The 21,565-nt window shown below is 44.9% G+C and overlaps 1 protein-coding gene across 3 annotated transcripts in view; it reads right to left on the bottom strand.

The window, feature by feature from the left end:
* Positions 1–21,565, bottom strand: part of atxn10 (ataxin 10) — a 281,641-nt gene that overhangs the window by 135,809 nt on the left and 124,267 nt on the right. The window contains exon 10 of one of the 3 annotated variants that reach the window (XM_038780462.1): positions 13,839–13,928. The exons of the other annotated variants lie outside the window; for them this stretch is intronic. Within the exon in view, the coding sequence (XP_038636390.1) occupies positions 13,854–13,928 (75 nt within the window). The 3' untranslated portion in view covers positions 13,839–13,853. Of the gene's footprint in view, positions 1–13,838; positions 13,929–21,565 lie in introns of those variants that run through there. 3 annotated transcript variants of the gene reach the window in all.

Below are 21,565 nucleotides of genomic sequence, written 5' to 3'. Positions count from 1 at the left end.
GAAGGAGTAGAAGATGTGTGTGAGCGTTTGGGGGGGGGGGGGGGGGGGGGGGGAGACGACACAATCATGTTCATATGCTTTGGTCCTGTCCAAAGCTAGGGGAGTACTGGAAGGAGGTTTTTAAGGGTAATTTCCAAGGTGGTGCATGTGAAACTGGACCCGGGTCCCCGGGAGGCCATATTCGGGGTGTCGGACCAGCCAGGGTTGGAAACGGGCGCGGAGGCAGATATCATAGCCGTCGCCTCGTTGATCGCCCAAAGGCGGATCCTGCTGGGATGAAGAGCAGCCTCTCCACCCTGTGGCCTGGCGTGGCGGGGGGACCTGTTGGAATACTTGACCCTTGAGAAGGTTAAGTTTGAACTGAGGGGAAGGACGAAGGTGTTCTACAAGTATTGGCATTATTCATCATGCACTTTCAAGAACTGCATAACATCGAACATTAGTCGGGGGGGGGGGGGGAATGGATGGGAGGGTTGGGGGAGGGGGGCTGTGTGTATTAAGGGTGACTATGGGTAATTCCTGACTCCTTTTTGTCATTTGTTTATGTAAACATGCGGGCTGATGTTTGGGGGTTGGTGGGAGGTTGGGATCGTTTTATTGTTACATATTTATTGCTGATTATTATTTATTGTTGGTGGGTATAAATTTGGGAGAAAATGTGAAAAAAGGAGAATAAAAATATTTTTAAAAATTATTGAAATGCATTTAAATACTTTATAATCATTGCATTTTCATTGCATCAATACTATCAACCAGCATATCTATAAACTCTTATGTACCTGAGCTCACTTCTAGGTTCAGTGTACTCTGATGAAACACATTCATTTTCTTTAAATCCCACTAACAAAACATAACATTCTGATATAATGACAAAACACAACAAGTTTAGAAACTCTAGAAAAAATGATCACTAATTAACCTGCTCTTCCAAGAGATATTATTACAACTCAAACAAACTCAAGCACTTAACAAATGGGACCAAGGGAAGAAACAGTCAAAAATCAAGAGAAAGTAGCAAAAGACTGCAGCGAAGTGATGCATCTCCAGATCAGAATTTCATACACTACATTTTCTCTCTCTAATCAGCTGGATGCAAGTGTGGTCTTCCATGAAATAAACAGTCTTCCTGGTCACTGACTTTGTAAAAGGTCTTAGTCACATGGGGCTCATTAGTCCCTCAGTCCGGGTATTCAATACTCCAATGTATAAAAGAAACATGACAATGTAAATATTTAAGAACGAATTGTAACTTAAAGTAGGCTGGCTGTGTAATGTCATCCCAATTGAATTGAAGAAAGACAAGTGAATGTGTAACTTTGATGGGAATGTACAGTCAAGACAATTCGAAATGTTCTGTAATGTTTATTATAAATTTTATGAATAAAGTATATTTTTTTGAAAAAAAAATCTATGTGGAGGTGAAGTCATGGGCAGAGGAATGGACAGATATTTTATTTCAGAGCCTCCACAATAATAAAATTGCTCACTCCCGCATGCTCTATAGTAGCGATAGGCCACCTCTCTGAATGCTTATTTAAAAAATACTCCACTACACATTCATGAGATAAAATAAATGACTGTTTACTGATGAGTAAATATTCAGCCTGATACAAGTATCTTTCCTTTCATCACATCAACCAGGTTTTCGTTGGCTGCTGTGGTTTCAAAAGACTGTGAAATGAAGAACCAGTAAAATTTTATTCCACCAATTAAAAGATAAACTGTTCCAGGGCAGCACGGTGGCAAAGTGGTTAGCACAGCTACCTCTCCTTACTTGAGAAAGGACGTACTGGCGCTGGAGGGTGTGCAGAGGAGATTCACTAGGTTAATCCCAGAGCTGAAGGGGTTGGATTATGAGGAGAGGTTGAGTAGACTGGGACTGTACTCGTTGGAATTTAGAAGGATGAGGGGGGATCTTATAGAAACATTTAAAATTATGAAGGGAATAGATAGGATAGATGCGGGCAGGTTGTTTCCACTGGCGGGTGACAGCAGAACTAGGGGGCATAGCCTCAAAATAAGGGGAAGTAGATTTAGAACTGAGTTTAGGAGGAACTTCTTCACCCAAAGGGTTGTGAATCTATGGAATTCCTTGCCCAGTGAAGCAGTTGAGGCTCCTTCATTACATGTTTTTAAGGTAAAGATAGATAGTTTTTTGAAGAATAAAGGGATTAAGGGTTATGGTGTTCGGGCCGGAAAGTGGAGCTGAGTCCACAAAAGATCAGCCATGATCTCATTGAATGGCGGAGCAGGCTCGAGGGGCCAGATGGCCTACTCCTGCTCCTAGTTCTTATGTTCTTATGTTCTTATGTTCTCACAGTGCCGAGGCACCAGGTTTGATCCTGGCTTGGGTCACTGTGTGTGAAGTTTACACATTCTCCCCATGTTTGCATGGGTTTCGCCCCCACAACCCAAAGATGTGCAGGATAGGTGAATTGACCACGCTAAATTGCCCCTAAATTGGAAAAAATGAATTGGGTTCTCTAAATTTATAAGAAAAAAGATAAATTGTTCCTTTTCTCAAAATGCATAAATTACTAATTTGTTTTACAAAGGAGATGAGTTACTTAAGTTGATACTTGCCTACCCTTACATTAATTAAGTTTTTATTGCTAAATCAAGTTGCTACGATTTCACCCCAATGGTAGATCGCAAACATCTAAATAAACCAAAACACTGCAGATATTGGAAAACCAAAATAAAAACTAAAAGTGCTAGGCCCCGATGGGCTACACCCTAGAGTTCTGAGGGAGGTGGCTGAAGAAATAGCGGAAGCGTTGGTTGAGATCTTTCAAAAATCACTGGAGTCAGGGAAAGTCCCGAACGATTGGAAGATCGCTATTGTAAACCCCTTGTTCAAGAAAGGATCAAGACAAAAGATGGAAAATTATAGGCCAATTAGCCTAACCTCGGTTGTTGGTAAAATTCTAGAATCGATCGTTAAGGATGAGATTTCTAAATTCTTGGAAGAGCAGGGTCGGATTAGAACAAGTCAACATGGATTTAGTAAGGGGAGGTCGTGCCTGACGAACCTGTTAGAATTCTTTGAGGAGGTGACAAGTAGGTTAGACCAGGGAAACCCAGTGGATGTGGTCTATCTGGATTTCCAAAAGGCCTTTGATAAGGTGCCACACAGGAGGCTGCTGAGTAAGGTGAGGGCCCATGGTGTTCGAGGTGAGCTACTGGCATGGGTTGAGGATTGGTTGTCTGACAGAAGGCAGAGAGTTGGGATAAAAGGTTCTTTTTCGGAATGGCAGCCGGTGACCAGCGGTGTCCCACAGGGTTCAGTGTTGGGGCCGCAGCTGTTCACCATATATATTAATGATCTGGATGAAGGGACTGGGGGCATTCTAGCGAAGTTTGCCGATGATACAAAGTTAGGTGGTCAGGCAGGTAGTGCTGAGGAAGTGGGGAGGCTGCAGAAGGATCTAGACAGTTTGGGAGAGTGGTGCAGGAAATGGCTGATGCAATTCAACGTGAGAAAATGTGAGGTCTTGCACTTTGGAAAAAAGAATCCAAGCATACACTACTTTCTAAACGGTGAGAAAATTCATAATGCCAAAGTACAAAGGGATCTGGGAGTGCTAGTCGAGGATTCCCTAAAGGTAAACATGCAGGTTGAATCTGTGATTAAGAAAGCAAATGCAATGTTGTCATTTATCTCAAGAGGGTTGGAATATAAAAGCAGCGATGTGCTACTGAGCCTTTATAAGGCTCTGGTTAGGCCCCATTTGGAGTACTGTGTCCAGTTTTGGGCCCCACATCTCAGGAAGGACATACTGGCACTGGAGCGTGTCCAGCGGAGATTCACACGGATGATCCCTGGAATGGCGGGTCTAACATATGAGGAACGGCTGAGGATCCTGGGATTGTATTCATTGGAGTTTAGAAGGTTAAGGGAAGATCTAATAGAAACTTACAAGATAATACATGGCTTAGAAAGGGTGGACGCAAAGAAACTGTTTCCGTTAGGCGAGGAGACGAGGACCCGTGGGCACAGCCTTAGAATTAGAGGGGGTGAATTCAGAACAGAAATGCGGAGACATTTCTTCAGCCAGAGAGTGGTGGGCCTGTGGAATTCATTGCCGTGGAGTGCAGTGGAGGCCGGGACGCTAAATGGCTTCAAGGCAGAGATAGATAAATTCTTGATGTCGCGAGGAATTAAGGGCTACGGGGAGAATGCTGGTAGGTGGAGTTGAAATGCCCATCAGCCATGATTGAAAGGCGGAGTGGACTCGATGGGCCGAATGGCCTTACTTCCACTCCTATGTCTTATGGTCTTATGGTCTTAAATACTCAGCAGGTCTGGCCGCATCTGTGGAGACACACGGGTAATATTTCAGGGCACGTTATTAGAACTGGGAAATGTTAGAGATATAATGGAGAAAGGGAAAAGGGAAATAAACAGAAGGGAAGGACTGAAGTGGAAAACTGAAATGGAACTGAATATCAGATGTTGCATATAATGGACGGTTGATCTGATACTGCTGTTTCGCTCCACCACCCGAGACAAGTTACTATTCCTTACAAATTATGAAAGAGATGATGGCGCAATGCAAAAAGAGATGGTAATCAGGAAAATAAATAACTTGCATTCATAAAGTGCCTTTTTTTTTAAACAAACAGTTTTATTGAGGTAGTTTTTCAGTATTGTAAACAGTTACAGAAACAACAAAAAGAAAGCAAAAAAGGCAAAAATGTGCAAACATCCACATACATTCAATACTTCAATCGTACCATACTGCACAAGCCCGCTCCTCTCCCATCGGCAATACCCGCCAATTTATCCCTCCTACTCTACTCTAATCCCCCCCCCCCTGCTGACGCTCACTCTCCCGCGAGGAAGTCACTGAATGGTTGCCACCTTCGGGCGAACCCCTGTACAGATCCCCTCAAGGCGAACTTAATTTTTTCCCATACCCAGAAAACTCGACATGTCCGAAAGCCAAAACTCAGTCTTCGGGGGCTTTGAGTCCCTCCACACCAATAATATTCGTCGCCGGGCTATCAAGGACGCAAAGGCCAAAACATCGGCCTCTTTCTCCCCCTGGACTCCCGGGTCCTCCGAAACCCCAAACATTGCCACCCCTGGACCCATCGCCACCCTTGTTTTTAGTACCCGGGATATGATCCCCGCAAATCCCTCCCAGTACCCCCTAAGCATCGGACATGTCCAAAACATGTGAACGTGGTTCGCTGGTCCTCCCGCGCACCTAGCGCATTTGTCCTCTACCCCAAAGAATTTACTTATCCGAGCCACCATCATGTGGGCCCGGTGAACGACCTTGAATTGAATCAGGCCGAGCCTGGCACATGTTGCGGTCGGATTTACCCTACTCAGGGCTTCTGCCCACAGCCCGTCCTCCATTTCCCCGCCTAGCTCCTCCTCCCATTTGAGTTTCAGTTCCTCCGTCTGGGACCCTTCCCCCTTCATGAGCACCTTATAAATATCAGAGACTCTACCCTCCCCTCCTTTCCCCCCTAGAGACTATTCTGTCTTGGATCCCCATTGGCGGGAGGCGTGGGAAGGATGGGACCTGTCTACGGACAAAGTCCCGCAACTGTAGGTACCTGAAATCGTTTCCCCTTACCAGACCAAATTTCTCCTCCAAGCTCCTCAAACTCGCAAAGCTCCCTTCCAGGAACATATCGCCCACCCTCCCCACCGCCATGCTCGAAACCCCCCATCCATACTCCCGGTGACAAACCAATGGTTGTCGCAGATTGGCGCCCAGACAGACGCCCCCACCTCCCCTACCTGCCTCCTCCACTGGCCCCATATCCACAGGGTTGCCACCACTACCGGGCTGGTGGAGTACCTGGCCGGCGGCAGCGGTAGAGGAGCCGTGACCAGGGCTGCCAAGCTGGTGCCCCTGCACAAAGCCTACTCCACCCGCTCCCAGATAGACCCCGTACCCACCATCCACTTCCTTATCATAGCGATGTTGGCCGCCGAGTAATAGTTAATCCGACTCGGCAATGCCAGCCCTCCCTCGCTGCGGCTCCTCTCAAGCATCGCCTTCTTCACCCGCGGGGATTTTCCCGCCCAGACAAAGCTCATGATGATTTTGCCAGTCTTTTTGAAGAAGGACTGTGTGATAAAGATCGGGAGGCACTTGAACAGGAATCTAGGGCGGATTGTCATCTTTACAGTCTGCACCCTCCCTGCCAGCGACAGCGGGAGTGCATCCCATCTCCGAAACTTTCCCTTCATTTGTTCCACCACCCTGACCAAATTTAACTTGTGCAGCCTGCCCCAGTCTCGCGCCACCTGGATCCCCAAGTACCGGAAATTTTCCTCGACCAGCCTAAATGGTAGCCCTCTCAATCTGTTCTCCTGGCCTCTTGCCTGCAGCACAAACATTTCACTCTTGGCCATATTTAATTTGTACCCTGAAAACCGGCCGAATTTCCTCAGTATTTCCAGTATATTTTCCATCCCGGCCAGTGGGTCTGACACGTACAGGAGCAGGTCGTCCGCATAGAGAGAGACCCTATGTTCTACCCCGCCCCTCACCATCCCCTTCCATCCCTCTGCGGCTCTCAGCGCAATCACCAGCGGCTCTATGGCCAGCGCAAACAGCAGCGGGAGAGCGGACAGCCCTGTCTGGTCCCGCGGTATAGTCTAAAATACTCTGACACTTCTCTGTTTGTCCTGACGCTGGCCTTTGGGGCCTGATACAATAGCTTGATCCAATTCACCAGTCCCTCCCCGAACCCAAACCGTCCGAGCACCTCCCATAGATAGCCCCACATCACCATTCGAAGGCCTTCTCGGCATCCATCGCCACCACTACCTCCACCTCCTTGCCCGTCGAGGGCATCATTATCACATTGAGTAATCTTCTCAAGTTGGCCGACAGCTGCCTGCCTTTCACGAACCCAGTTTGGTCATCCTCAATCACCTCCGGTACGCAGTCCTCAATTCTAATCGCCAGGACCTTTGCCAGGAGCTTGACTTCTACATTGATCAGGGAGATTGGCCTGTATGACCCGCACGTTTCCGTATCCTTACCCCGCTTCAATATCAGTGATATGGTGGCTTGCAACATCGTCGGCAGCAGAGTCCCTCTGTCCCTTGCCTCATTAAAAACCCTCGCCAAGACCGGACCCACTAACTCAGAGAACTTCTTGTAAAACTCTACTGGGTATCCATCCGACCCCGGGGCTTTCCCCGACTGCATGGCCTTTAGGCCCCCCAATACCTCCTCCACTCTAATCGGGGCCCCCAGCCTATCCACTCGCCCCCCACCTACTGTTGGGAATGTTAACCCATCCAGAAACCTTTTCATCTCCTCCGGATCTTCCGGGGGCTCCGAAGTGTACAGCTTGCTATAGAAGTCCCGGAATACCTTATTCAATCATGCAAGGTCCTCCACTCTGCCCCCCTCCCCATCCATCACTCTACTTATTTCCCTGGCCACCAACTCTTCCTGAGTTGCTGCACTAACAGTCTGCTAGCCTTTTCCCCATGCTCGTACACACCACCCCTTGCCTTCCTAAGCTGTTCCACGGCCCTACTCGTGGATAGCGCCCCCAGTTCTGCCTGTAGTCTCTGCCTCTCCCTGAGTAGATCCTCCCCCGGGGACTCCGCGTGTTCCTCGTCTATCCGAAACATTTCCCTAACCAATCTGTCCATCTCTGCCCTGTCCGCCTTGGCCCTGTGGGCCCCAATTGAGATCAACTCTCCCCGCACTACTGCCTTCAGCACCTACCACAGGGTCGCCGCTGAGACCTCCCCCGTATCATTCACCTGCAAATAGTTTTGCACACACCTCCGAAGCCTCTCACAGATCCCCTCCTCCGACAACAGTCCCACATCTAGCCTCCATTGTGGGTGTTGGAGATTCGCCCCTCCGACCTGCAGGTCTACCCAGTGCGGGACATGGTCTGAGATAGTAATTGCCAAATATTCCGTGTTCTTTACCTCCCCTATACAGTCCCTGCTTAGGACAAAGAAGTCTATCCTGGAATATACTTTATGAACATGCGAGTAAAACGAGTAGCCCCTTCCCGTCGGCTGTCTAGCTCTCCAGGGGTCCACTGCCCCCATTTGCTCCATAAACCCTTTCAGCTCCCTCGCCATTGCTGGGAGTCTACGAGTTCTGGGACACGACCAATCCAAAGTCGGGTCAAGGACCATGTTAAAGCCTACGAGAGTCCACGTCCGGGATCTTCCCCAGCACTCTTTTAATAAAGTCCACGTCGTCCCAGTTCGGGGCATATATATTCACCAGCACCACTCTTCTCCCCTCCAGTCTGCCCCTTACCATCAGGTATCTGCCCCCCCTGTCTGCGGCTATGCCCTCCAGCTCAAATTGCACCCGCTTGTTGATCATGATTGCCAACCCCCTGGACTTCGAGTCCAAGTCCGAGTGGAAGACCTAGCTAATCCAGCCCTTCCTTAGCCTGGTCTGGTCAGACACTTTCAGATGTGTCTCCTGCAACATAATTACATCCGCCCTCAGAGCCCGCAAGCGCACAAACACCCGTGCCCTCTTAACCGGCCCATTCAGTCCCCTGACATTCCAGGTGATCAGCCTGGTTGGGGGGCACAATCCACACGAAAAGGAAAAAACAGAAAAAAGAGGAAGAAAAAAACCAGTAACCAAAAACAAAGGGAAGAGTCCCAAATGTCCCGCATGGCACCTTTAACCCAGCAAACCGTTGAACAGCGGTCCAGGCACATTCGGCGTCCCTTCATAAGATAGTTCTCGGGTCCTAATTCGCACCCGTGGGACTTCTTTTCGGGACCAGCCCCTGATCCCTCGCAAAGTCCATCGCTTCTTCGGGCTCGGAGAAGTAGTGGTGTTGACCCTGGTGCGTGACCCATAGGCAAGCCGGGAACAGCAGACCAAACATCACGTGCTTCTTGAACAACACCTCCTTAACTTGTTTAAAGGGTGCTCGCCGCCGAGCCACCTCCTGGCTTAGGTCCTGGTATACACGGAGAACACTGTTGTTCCACGTGCTGCTCCTGGCGCTCTTCGCCCACCGCAGCACCCGCTCCTTGTCCACGAACCTGTGGAACCTGATCACCATCGGACGGGGGGGGGGGGGTGTTGTCACCCCCTGGACTCTGTGCCCCCTCCAGCTCCAGCGGTCGCGGAAAGGCTTCAGCCCCCATCAGCTGCATCAATAGGTCTGCCACAAACGCTGCGGCATCAGCTCCCTCAGCCCCCTCCGGGAGGCCGATCATCCTCAGATTATTCCTGCGGGGTCTATTCTCCAGCTCCTCCACTCTGTCCAGCAGTCTTCTTTGCCGCTCCTTCAGCCCGTCGACTTCTAACGCCGCAACCGTCTGCGCCTCCGCCTGCTCCTCCACCACCTCTCCCAGCTCCTTAATTTTTACATCTTGAGGCATCCAGCCTCTGATTCAGCTGATCCACTGCCTTCTGAAGTGGGTCCAAGTTGTCCCGCTTCAGCAACTCAAAACTGCTCTTCATCACTTGCAGTATGTTTCCAGCGGCTTCTGGATTTCTGAGTCCGAGGTCCGTGTGTCCGCCATCTTAGGTTCCAGGCCAGCTTCCCCTGCTCCTTGCCTCTGTCAATTTCTCTCTCTCTTCCTCTGCTTCCTGGACTCCCGCAGTTCCATGCACTGCAGCCCGCTCCCCCGCAATTCCGCGGCCGCCTTCTTGCCGCTCCGCAGTCCTGCTATCGCGGGGAATCAGCCCCTAAAGCCCCGCTGGAGTGAGAGCCCGCCGAATGTGCAGCTCACTCGATCATCGCCGCTACCGGAAGTCCATAAAGTGCCTTTAATATAATAAAATGTCTCGAGCACTGTAAAGCAAACTTTGACAACAAGCCACATGACAAAACAAAATTAGCCCGAAGGAGGTGCAAATGGGAATCGTGGGTTCATCACCAACAACAAGTATCCAATAAAATTGGGGCAGTACTTACAATCTAAAATTGTTGAATTCAATGTTGAGAAACATTGAGTTCAGTTGAAAAATAAAGAAAGCTGTTTGCATTGCTGCCTCACGGCTCCGAGGACTCGGATTTGATTCTGGTCCCGGGTCACTGTCCGTTTTGAGTTTGCACATTCTCCACGTGTCTGCATGGGTCTCACCCCCACAACCCCAAAGATGTGTACGTAGGTGAATTGGTCACGCTAAATTGCCTCTGAATTGGAAAAAAAAATGGGTACTCTAAATTTATGAAAAAAAAAAGTTTTTTTGAAAGTATACAAGATTTATTTATAGATCTAAAAATATACAAACACAACCAAGTCCATTAAGTATGCCGTATCTGTATTTGTAAGCAGATTACATAATTTCATGTAAACAAGTAACATAGAGAGTTTCAATGTATAATATGAGCTTTAGTACACAAACTATGGGTGAACAAAATTCTTGGGCGAATTGATCTCATGTTATTTAACGTTCTGGAAACAAATCAGGCCAAGTTCATCAACTGACTGATCATCTCAATTATAACTCAGTACTATTTACCAAAGAATTCTAAACCATTTTGACACAATTTGTTAATAAAAAAATTCAGCCAGTCAAAACAAAAGGAAGTTGAGGTTATTTAAAAAAATTATTATTGAATAGGTAAGATATTACATTATTTTTAAACAGTATAATCCTAGTACAGATATATTGCTGAGCAATTGTTATAATTGTTTTCCAATTATCAGTAAATGAGCTGAACAGGAATCAGACACCAACTACCAGCTTGGATGGCAATTTTCCTTGGGACTCAGTTGTTCACAATGACAGTGACTAATATCACTTTAAAACATAAGAATATACAAAATCAACCAACAGAGTCACACATAACATGCATGATGTAAAATTATTGACTACCATTAGTGCCATCTGATCATTTCATTCCATTTTTTAACACTGATCAGTCATGAGTAAGGGACGGCTGTATCTGCCCTATCTGATTATGAGGAATGAAGCCAGTAGCATTCTATATCCATCTGGGAATTGGGAGAAAGTTTATCAGAGATTTAGTCTACAAGTGAATAACATACTTTCCCATTTTTTCCAATACATACTTCGATCTCCGTAAAACTAATGCTCACCCAGAAGAGATTTGTAGGTCCTTTAAAATGGTCTACCCTGGACTTACTTAGTGAAAACAAAAGTACAACAATTTACACAATCAAAGGCATACAACTATCTCCTGTCTAAGCTTTGGCTTGTATCAATGAAAGTATGTCCCAAGTAGGAACTAAACACATTAGATTTTCAACATCGGTGATCAGTTTAATGCAAGTTAATATTTTTCTTGTTGTATAAATCATTACTTTCAGTGGTTTAATACTGTGCTGTGGAGTGACAGTGTGTTAGTTTGCATCAACTTGCAGTCATGGGTTGATGGCAAATTTAGGCCAGGTGTAACCAGCTCAGAAAGGCAAGAAACACCCGAGGTAGTATTCTCCCCTGCAATCCTCATGCAATCTTCAAATCCCGTTTTAAAGTATTATTGAGCAGCTATTTAACATTACTGTGCAGATTGCATGCCTGTTTGCAACTGAAAATGGGATATGGTATGAGAGGGAAGGGATGACAGAAAATAAACATCTTATAAAACAAATTTTCTTTAATTGAACCTACAAAACTTAGCCACCAGTGTCCACCACATTGTAATTAACCAATATGATGAAATCAATTCTTTCACATCATGGGGAAAATAAATCAAGGGACACTGCACACTTTAATCTAACTCTATTCATTTGTTGTGGTAAATCAAGAGAAAGGTTATTCAAAGAAACACTATTTTTCCCCCTCACAGGACAGTTCAAAGACACCTGCTCATCATTAATCCGCTTTTAACCTGCCAATAACCTCCAATTCTTGGGAGCTGTTGAAAGGCATGCTTGCAACTTAAGATCTAATCAGTAAAGAATACATCTGCTCAAAAGTTTTCTTTCTTTCTATAATGCAAAACAAGAGTTTAAACTATCCTTACTTCATTCTTTTTCATCTTACAAAGTTCAGCTACAGTGCGCACAGAGAATGCAGAGAGTTGTGCATTTTGTCCAATGCACAGACTTGACCATTCAAATTGGCTTATCGCCTATTTTTAATCAGTTTTGCTCACAGTTAAGGGTCAGAACCTGAACTCTAACCTGAATCCTTTGGAATGCTACAGGATTTCTCTAACTTTTGGGATGAGTAATGAGAAATTTCTACTCCCGTTCCACCCTATTTGCCACAATAAAACACTATTCTACTGGCCTCCCACCAATCGCTAATCCGGACTGACAGCTGTCACTGAACTGGTGCATCGATATATGGGCCCTCACATTCAAACTACTCATGAGAAGAGTGAAATTAGGGTCACATTTTTATATTACTGCCATAGCAACATTGAATGTTCAGATATTGCAGCATGTTCCTGCTGACTAGCATTTCTACTCTGGGCAGAAAGATTTAAAAAGGTTCATGAATGAGTGTAATTGCTTGCATGGCATCTGAATTTACTTTTTGATCTGGCTCTCATCTTTGGCAATCCTGCTCTGCTGCTGTCAGACAGTTATCCCCCAATTCCACCCCTCCCCCCCATCCTACCTGGCCCCCGCTCCTACTAGAAATGAAAAAAAAAATGAAAATCGCTTATTGTCACAAGTAGGCTTCAAATTAAGTTATTGTGAAAAGCCCCTAGTCGCCACATTCCGGCGCCTTTTCGGGGAGGCTGGTACGGGAATGTGGCGACTAGGGGCTTTTCACAGTAACTTCATTTGAGACTTTGAGAAACTAGGATGCCTGCACACTTGTCGTTCGTCTTCCAGTATTGAACAAGACTATCTTCAGTTCATATATCATACATCATATAATTTACAGTGCAGAAGGAGGCCATTCGGCCCATCGAGTCTGCATCGGCATTTAAGCCCACACCGCCACCCGTAACCCAGTTACCCCATCTAACCTTTCTGGACACGAAGGGCAATTTAGCATGGCCAATCCCCCTAACCTGCACATCCTTGGACATCTTCAGTTGTTATCTAGGCACTGAGCAGTGTGGCTGCGAAAGTGGCTAATGAATACTATCTTAGCACAAAACGTTTGAGTGCAACGGGGCAGGACAATGAGGCTGGCAGGTAGTTGGGGACACTGTTCTCATGATTTTTACATGCCTTATGCTTGTTTTGAGCTGACACTATCCGTTGTTCCACATATGCTGATGCGCCATTAGCAATTGCATTTCTCCACTCCTGGGCAAGGGTTTCCCATGATGCTGTGGCAATTTTGAAGTCCTTGAGGGAGTCCTTGAAGCATTTCTTCTGGCCGCCACAGGACTGTGCTCTGTTCTGCAGTTCACTGTAGAAGTTCGCTTCAGGAGTGGTTGTCAGGCATTCTGGAGACATGTTGAGCCCATCAGAGCAGTTTCGGTCATAATATTGTGAAGATGCTGACCATGCCGGATTCTCCCGATGACCTCGTTGTCTGTGACTGTGTCTTGCCACTGGATGTTGAGGAATTTGCAGAGGCAGAAAAGGTGGAAGTGACGGATTTTCTTTGCATGTCACTGGTAGACACTCCAGGTCTCACTTGTGTAGACAGGACGATTGCTCAGTAGACTTTGAGCTTGGTTTTTAGGCTCACCCCTCTATGTTCCTATATTGAACGGTAAAGTGTTCCAAACGACACACTGCCTTTTGCAATTCTGGCATCGGTCTCATCATATGATCACAGTGTGAGACAATACTGCCTGGGTAGGTGAACTTGTCCATAGGTGTCAGCTTCTGATCATTTACTTTCACTGTCAGCTCTTGATTGACCTTTCCTGGGGCAGGAGGGAACAGGTCTTCAGTTTTCTTTGTGCTGATGGTGAGACCAAACTTATCACAGAATGCAGAAAACAGGTCCATAACGTGCTGCATGTCCACCTCACTTTCAGCGCACAGTCATCAGCAAATCGAAAATCATGCAGTCTATTAACTCGGACCTTGGTCTTGGCCTGGTGGAATTCTGTAAGTTTGGCAACATACCGAAAAGCTTTGAAACAGCTGTTACAGGATTTGTAATATTGTTCCAATCATCAGTTTCCTACATCAAGTTATCAACATAAAACATCAACAATCAATTTTTGAATCAAGCTACTACTGAGCTTTCACCTTGCAAAACTATCCAAGGCAGAAAGCTCCTGCAGTGTAAACAGGAAAGGTATAAAAAAGTGTGATTGCCATTTTATAAAAGTATAAATATCTACCTGAAGTTGGGTTCCGTTATTCAGAGAAAAATAAAATCAGTTTTCAAACTGAAAATGTGACAATTGTGCAGTTTCTGGGAATGCAAAATTGCTTTGCCCAAATGAATTCTAAATAAACCAGATAGCACAAATTGATTAAATGACTGTATGTTGGAAATGTAATTTTTGAGTTAGTACCTACGTTATCAAATTGCATTTGCTATCAATTTAAGACTTTTGTTAATTTTACTGGATTTTTCACTTTTGAAAAAATACATGCAATAAAATAATCCTCTTCCTTATTCTTAACACCTTGAGTTCAGCAAGTTTCTGCCAAACCACATCCTGAAATCTAAGGTATTTCAACACACAACGTCAGTATCACTTTCTACAGCACCCTCCAGTGATAACATCAAACTACTACAACAGCATTTATCACATATGGTGGCAGAATGTCGAAGGTCTTAACTTCAGTTAGATACAGTTAGATACATTCATTCAATCAACATCACATGGTTAAACGGCTTTAATAACAAGATAGGTTTTTGCAATTTGGGTTTTCTATATATTTAGGTCATAACTTTTTGCTCTTTGAGTGCCAGACTTGGAATGGAGAGGCCGCTTGAGTGCAGCGGCAGGTTTCCAGGCGTGGCCTGCTACAAAAATATAATTGAGTATTGCTGAAATAAAGAGACATACCATCATGCACTCGTCAGGGCAGCTTGCAAGAATACCAGTAGTAATGGGAACAATAATTTATACTGCATGAGAAGAGAGAGCTAATTGACGAGTAGACCCTTATTGGTAGAGGCGCTACCATGGAGAATGCACCAGGGAACAAATTCAAACCAGGCAGGTCAACTCTGATTAGTCAGAGTAACTCAATTAACTCAGTCAATTGACTCAGAGATTCTCCATGGCAAAGCCATGGTAAAGTTGATTTATTCTGAGAGATGGACTGGAACCACATAAGGGAAGCAGTTTTAACAATGGGATGCATTGGGGTTCTGTAAATGGTTGAAATAAATATGTTAAGCACAAGGAGTTCTTATAAACAATGTTTAGATATCTGGCCCACATCCAGAAATTACAGCAAGATAATGCAACATGCTTTAATGGGCCCAAACAAAGAAGCAAAAGCTGGAACTGAAATAAATGAATTCCAGCTCTTCTACAGATGGCAAATAACATACTTAAGTACTTATCTCATGTGAAAATCCTACAATGTGCAGAATCTTATTATTCGGTACAATGCAAACAAACCAAGTACAGAATTTAAAAGCTTAATTTTCATTCACATTCTCTACTCAATGCAGATAATGCAAGCAGCGTTCATAAATCTTAATATTAAGGCCAACCCAGTTCCACAAAAGAGATCAGTGCAAAAGTTGAGAAGCTGAAAAGACCAGTTAAAGACAAGACTCACTAATCAGCATACTTTATCAAATAAAACTTGATAATTGAAATGAAACAATACCCGATAGAAAGGGAAAGTATTGCAAATCGCAAGTGCTCCTCACAAAAAGACTACTGACAAGGAGTGTGTAATTCAGAACTTCTTTATCTTGGAAGTCAAGGGACAGTGTCATGAAGAGTAGTCAGGCCAAATTTGACCAGGAACGACTTACTCGAATAACTGATTATAACTGCTGCAACAGAATAGAACAAGAATGAGTTTAGTTCCTGGTGATGGAAGCTATCCCTGATACTCAAATGAAATTCAAACCTTTCAAAATAGATTCAGTCCTCAAGTCTCGGTACGAATTCAAGTATTTTGTGTTGTCAGGCAAAGTTATTTTCCTCCTAAATAGTCATCAATGTCATCCATCTGTATTATTGCCCAAGTAGATGGAATATAAACATTTTTTAGCTGATAAAGGAATTAAATTTCTTCGAAAATGCCCAACTTACAGAAAACATATTGATGGCCAGACTCACTCCTTCAGCTATCTGTGGTATCATTGAAAGAGGGAAGTATGAAGATTCAGCAAACATTTGTAGCAGCTGTCAACCATTCTTTCAACTAGGAGTTTGAACACCATGACTCCTGATGAAAGGGTTCCACACACAACAAAATACGACGTTCCTTGGAGCCATGACTTGCACAAAGGGACATGATTGTGGTTGTTGGAACTCAATCATCTTACTCCTGGTACACTGCTCCAGGTAGTGTCCTAGGCGCAACTATTTTCAGCTACTTCATCAATGACCTTCATTCCATCATAAGATTAAAACCGGGGGTGTTCGCTGATGATGTGTAATGTCCAGACTCATTCACTGCACTCAGACACTGAAGTAGTCCATGTCAATTTTCAGCAACATTCAGGCTTGGGCTGATAAGTGGCAAGCAACATTCACATCACACAAGTGCCAGGCAATGGCTATCTCCAACAAGAGAGATTCTAACCACTGGCCCTTGATAGTCAATGGCATTACTATCATTGAAACCTTCCTCTTTCAGCATCCTGTGTTCAACAGTGTGCATAATTTACAAAAGGCACTGCAGCAACTAACCAAGTCTCCTTCAACAGCAGCTTTCAAATCCATGACCTCTACCACCTCAAAAAGGACAAGGCAGCAGGTAAATGAGAACACCAAGTCCTGGAATTTCTCCTCCTAACTGCACACAAATTTGACTTGGAACTATATCACTGTTCCTTCACTTTCGCTGGGTCTAAATCCTGGAACTCCCTTCCCAAAGTATTTTTCTGTACCACTTGGCCTGCAGCAGTTCAAGGAGGCGGCTCACCACCACCTTCTCAGGGAAATTAGGAATGGACAATAAATTCTGGCCCAACCAGCAGTGTGCATACCCTGCTTTAAAAATAACAGACAACCTCACAAGACAGTATACTTGTGGTAAGGTTGCTCAGTTGGCTGGACGGCTGGTTCATGATGCAGAGCGACGCCAATAGCGGGTTCAATTCCTGTACAAGCTTAGGTAATTCATGAAGGCCCCCCTTCTAAATCTTGCCCCTTGCCTGAGGTATTGCATTAAATTTTACTCAAAGAAGCATTGGTGCTTAATTTTAAAAAATGATAAATTTAATTAATGTCAGTTGAAATTTAAAAAATTACATTACATTTCCTCCATTTCAAAAAGTTATTTTGAATAGATTGTCAAATAATCTCCGACTTTATCTTGATAAACAGAGTAATACCAGTTTTGATACTCTTCACATCTTTCCTCAATGATGTGGAATGCGTTGTCTGGCTGCATTGACTCTCACCACTGGAATAAACACCAGTGAAACCCAATGAAAACTCTCAACTCAAAATAATACACATGGAAGTGGAAGTTAAGACTGCATTGGACTTCAAGAGTGGATTTAAAATTTTGCAGTTTGTTTGCATTGTCAACTTGCCCCATTGATTGAATGCTCAAACAATTGGGCCCAGACACTTTTTCTCTTGGTTGATATTCCCAGTATAATGCCAAGTTTCTGGTGCAATGAGCGAAGTCCCATCTTTAAAAATAGATATTAAACAAAGGTCTCAGCTGCCACCTTTGGTGCTCCAGGTGAAATATCACAGGGCAGAATCCTTGAGGAGCAGGGAATTATCTTGGTTCCTGGTCATTTTTCTTCTTTCAACCACCACAAGACTCAGCTTAACTGGTGATTTATCTGATTGGTAAGTATGAGTTCCTGTTCTGTGAAACAACTGTGACATTTGCTGACATTATTCATTATAGACCAAACAATTTTGAGATCAATAGTCGCTAGTTAGTGCAGAACTTGAACATTGCTCTCAGAGGTATTTCATCAAAGGTTTTTGTATTCTAATCATCAGGACGACTGTAAGAAATTCCAAATGATCACAACTATTTATACTACAGGAGAAAAAGGATGGTGATTGGTTGGCAAGTTGACTCTGATTGGCTGAGGCATTGCCATGGAGAAAGGAACAGGCAACTATAAGCATCCTAAGCTCCAGGGCAATTCAAAATGATTGAACATAATTTTTTTTAAAAATCATTCTTTCATGTATGTTGGAATTGCTGACTAGGCTAGCATTAATTACCCATCCCTAACTGCACACGAGGTGGTGGTGGCAAGCCACCTTCTTGAATCACTGAAATCCATATTGTGTATATACATATACATTTATGTTAGAAAGGGAGTTCGAAGATTTTGATTCAGTAATAGTGAAGGGATAGCGATATAATTCCAGGAGAATTTGCAGCTAGTGGTGTTCCAATGCACAGGGATGAGAGTGGCTGAAGACAAAGGGGTCTGAAAATATTTTGTGACAAGGAATCATTTAAGTCGAGCACTTTTTGTGATCATAGAATCTTGGAATCATAGAATTTACACTGCAGAAGGAGGCCATTCGGCCCATCGAGTCTGCACCGGCTCTTGGAAAGAGCACCCTACCCAAGGTCCACACCTCCACCCTATCCCCATAACCCAGTAACCCCACCCAATACTAAGGGCAATTTTGGACACTATGGGCAATTTAGCATGGCCAATTCACCTAACCCACAGACTGTGGGAGGAAACCGGAGCACCCGGAGGAAACCCACGCATACACGGGGAGAATGTGCAGACTCCGCACAGACAGTGTCCCAAGCCGGCAATCGAACCAGGAACCCTGGAGCTGTGAAGCAATTGGTCAATTGATCTCTGGTAAAATGCAAATACTTAGACCACTTTAAATGAGTGGAATTATTAGACTTCTATTATCAAAACTGGACCAATGCATTTCTGTAAAATCACAAATGCGACCTCAGCATTTCAGCATTCAATGTAGATACAGCATGTAATACACAATGAAGCCCATACTAACAACAGAACATGATATTGTCGGTAAATGTAAATGAAGTGAAGCAAAGGACTACAGCAGTGCTTTACAAACTGTTTCCCAATGTGATCCCATCTTAGCACCTCTCGAGAGCAACTAGGAATGGGCAATAAATGTTGATCTTGCCAGTGGCAGCCAGATCCTAGCATTCCCTCTTCCAACACACACTACAACACCACTCACTCATTCAGCAACCTGGCTTTTACAAGTCTTACAACATCACTGAGCCACCCTTCATTATAATGTACCACATTCTCATGCCCAACTGGATAAATCAGATTCTTCATTAACCTATTAGACGATTCTTGACCATCAGTCAAACAACTTGCCCCAATTGCGCCATCTCCAATATTTAAGCAATGCTCTAGAGATACTCCAGGGAAATCATGAAGGATTGGCAATGCTACTAAGTGGGGAAAACCTACCTTATAGTCTTTGCAAGCCTTCCCTTATCATACATCTAGTATCTGCTGATCTTCTCTCCTATTATTTTGCTCCGCGATAGCTTTCACCCGACAAAAGGATTCTCAATAAAATGATGTGTATTCCTTAAAAAATTAATAGGCTCCTATTGAAAAATTTGAAGCGAATGTTTGCCATCAGAGCGGACAGCAACTTTCCCAGTCAGGTCTGGGTCTGCAAGGATACAATCTTTGCCACCAGCAATGGGTCTGTGATCAGGCTTTGGTTGTCCTTTGAAGCATTTGCAGTTTATTCTATTTGGATTAAGCAGCATTCAGAAGGCAATAGATATGTTGATAAAAACACAAGGCCACCATGACTGAAAAATGGTGGCGATTCAACAAGCTAAGACTCGGGCTCCACTGCTCTCTTCTCCCTGGTCTGCCAAACTCTGGCACCACTGCTGTCTGTCTCTCGCCAAGTAGTGGAATGGGTGGTGGTTCCCCTGGGCCTCTTCCTGGCGTCGCTGAGTGCAAGGATATTCTGCGGGGTTTCTCCTTCCGTCTTTGGCTGTTTTGGAGGGAGCTGTGGTCTCGGGAAGTGAAGGTCAGTAAAAAAGTTAGGGCAGAATTCCATTCTTTAAAAGTCAGAATTCTGCCAAATGGCAGAAATTTCTCATGCCTTCGCTGCCCTCGTCCTTTAATATGACAGAGGTTTCAACAGTTGAAGGAGCATTGGTGAGTTTCTGCAGTGCATCTTGCAGATGGTACACACTGTTGGCACTGTGTGTTGGTGGTGGATAGAGTAATTGTTGAAGGTCATGGATGGGGTGTCAATAACACGGGTTGCTTTGTCCTGGATGATGACAAGCTTCTTGAGTGTTGTTGGAGCTGCGCTCATTCAGGCAAGTGGAGAGTATTCCATTACACTCTTGACTTAGATCTTAGATTGTGGACAGGCTTTAAGAATTCTGTTACTCACCACAGAACTCCCAGTTTCTGACCTGCTCTTGAAGTCACAATGTTGACATGTCTGGTCCAGTTCAACTTTTGGTCAATAGTCATGTCCAGGATGTTCAAAGTGGAGATTTTACTTCACCCCTCCGAATTCCATTGACTTCCATTTTGCTAAGGCTCCTTGATGCGGCATGTAGTCACATGTTGCCTTAATGTCAAGGACAGTAACTTTCACCTTACCTCTTGAGATCAGCTCTTTTGTCAATGTTTGGATGAAGGCGGCGATGAGGTCAGAAGCTCTGGTGGAATCTAAACTGTGTCAGTGAGAGACCTGGGTGTTCAGGTCCATTTGGGCAGCACGGTAGCCTTGTGGATAGCACAATCACTTCACAGCTCCAGGGTCCCAGGTTCGATTCCGGCTTGGGTCACTGTCGGTGCGGAGTCTGCACATCCTCCCCGTGTGTGCGTGGGTTTCCTCCGGGTGCTCCGGTTTCCTCCCACAATCCAAAGATGTGCGGGTTAGGTGGATTGGCCATGTTAAATTGCCCTTAGTGTCCAAAATTGCCCTTAGTATTGGGTGGGGTTACTGGGTAATGGGGATAGGGCGGAGGTGTTGACCTTGGATAGGGGGTAGGGTGCTCTTTCCAAGAGCCGGTGCAGACTCGATGGGCCTCCTTCTGCACTGTAAATTCTATGTAATCTATGTACCCTGAAGGTGGCTGTGCAGGTCGTTAAGAGTGGTCAAGAAGGCATACGGCATGCTTTCCTTCATCGGAAGGGGTATTGAGTACAAGAGTTGGCAGATCATGTTACAGTTGTATAAGACTTTGGTTCGGCCACATTTGGAATACTGCGTATAGTTCTGGTCGCCACATTACCAAAAGGATGTGGATGCTTTGGAGAAGGTGCAGAAGTGGTACACTGAGTTGTTGCCTGGTATGGAGGGTGCTAGCTATGAAGAGAGGTTGAGTACATTAGGATTATTTTCATTAGAAAGACGGAGGTTGAGGGGGACCTCATTGAGGTCTACAAAATCATGAGAGGTATAGGCAGGGTGGATAGCAAGAAGCTTTTTTCCCCCCAGAGTGGGGGACTTAATTACTAGGGGGTCACGAGTTCAAGGTGAGAGGGGAAAAGTTTCAGGGAGATATACGTGGAAAGTTCTTTACGCAGAGGGTGGTGGGTGCCTGGAACGCATTGCCGGCGAAGGTGGTAGAGGCGGACACGATAGCGTAACTTAAGATGTACCTAGACAG

This window comes from Scyliorhinus canicula, chromosome 20 (assembly GCF_902713615.1).
Source record: "Scyliorhinus canicula chromosome 20, sScyCan1.1, whole genome shotgun sequence".
Taxonomy (NCBI): Eukaryota; Metazoa; Chordata; class Chondrichthyes; order Carcharhiniformes; family Scyliorhinidae; genus Scyliorhinus; species Scyliorhinus canicula.
Note: the sequence above shows the minus strand (reverse complement) of the source record. Positions and strands in the feature narration are given on the sequence as shown.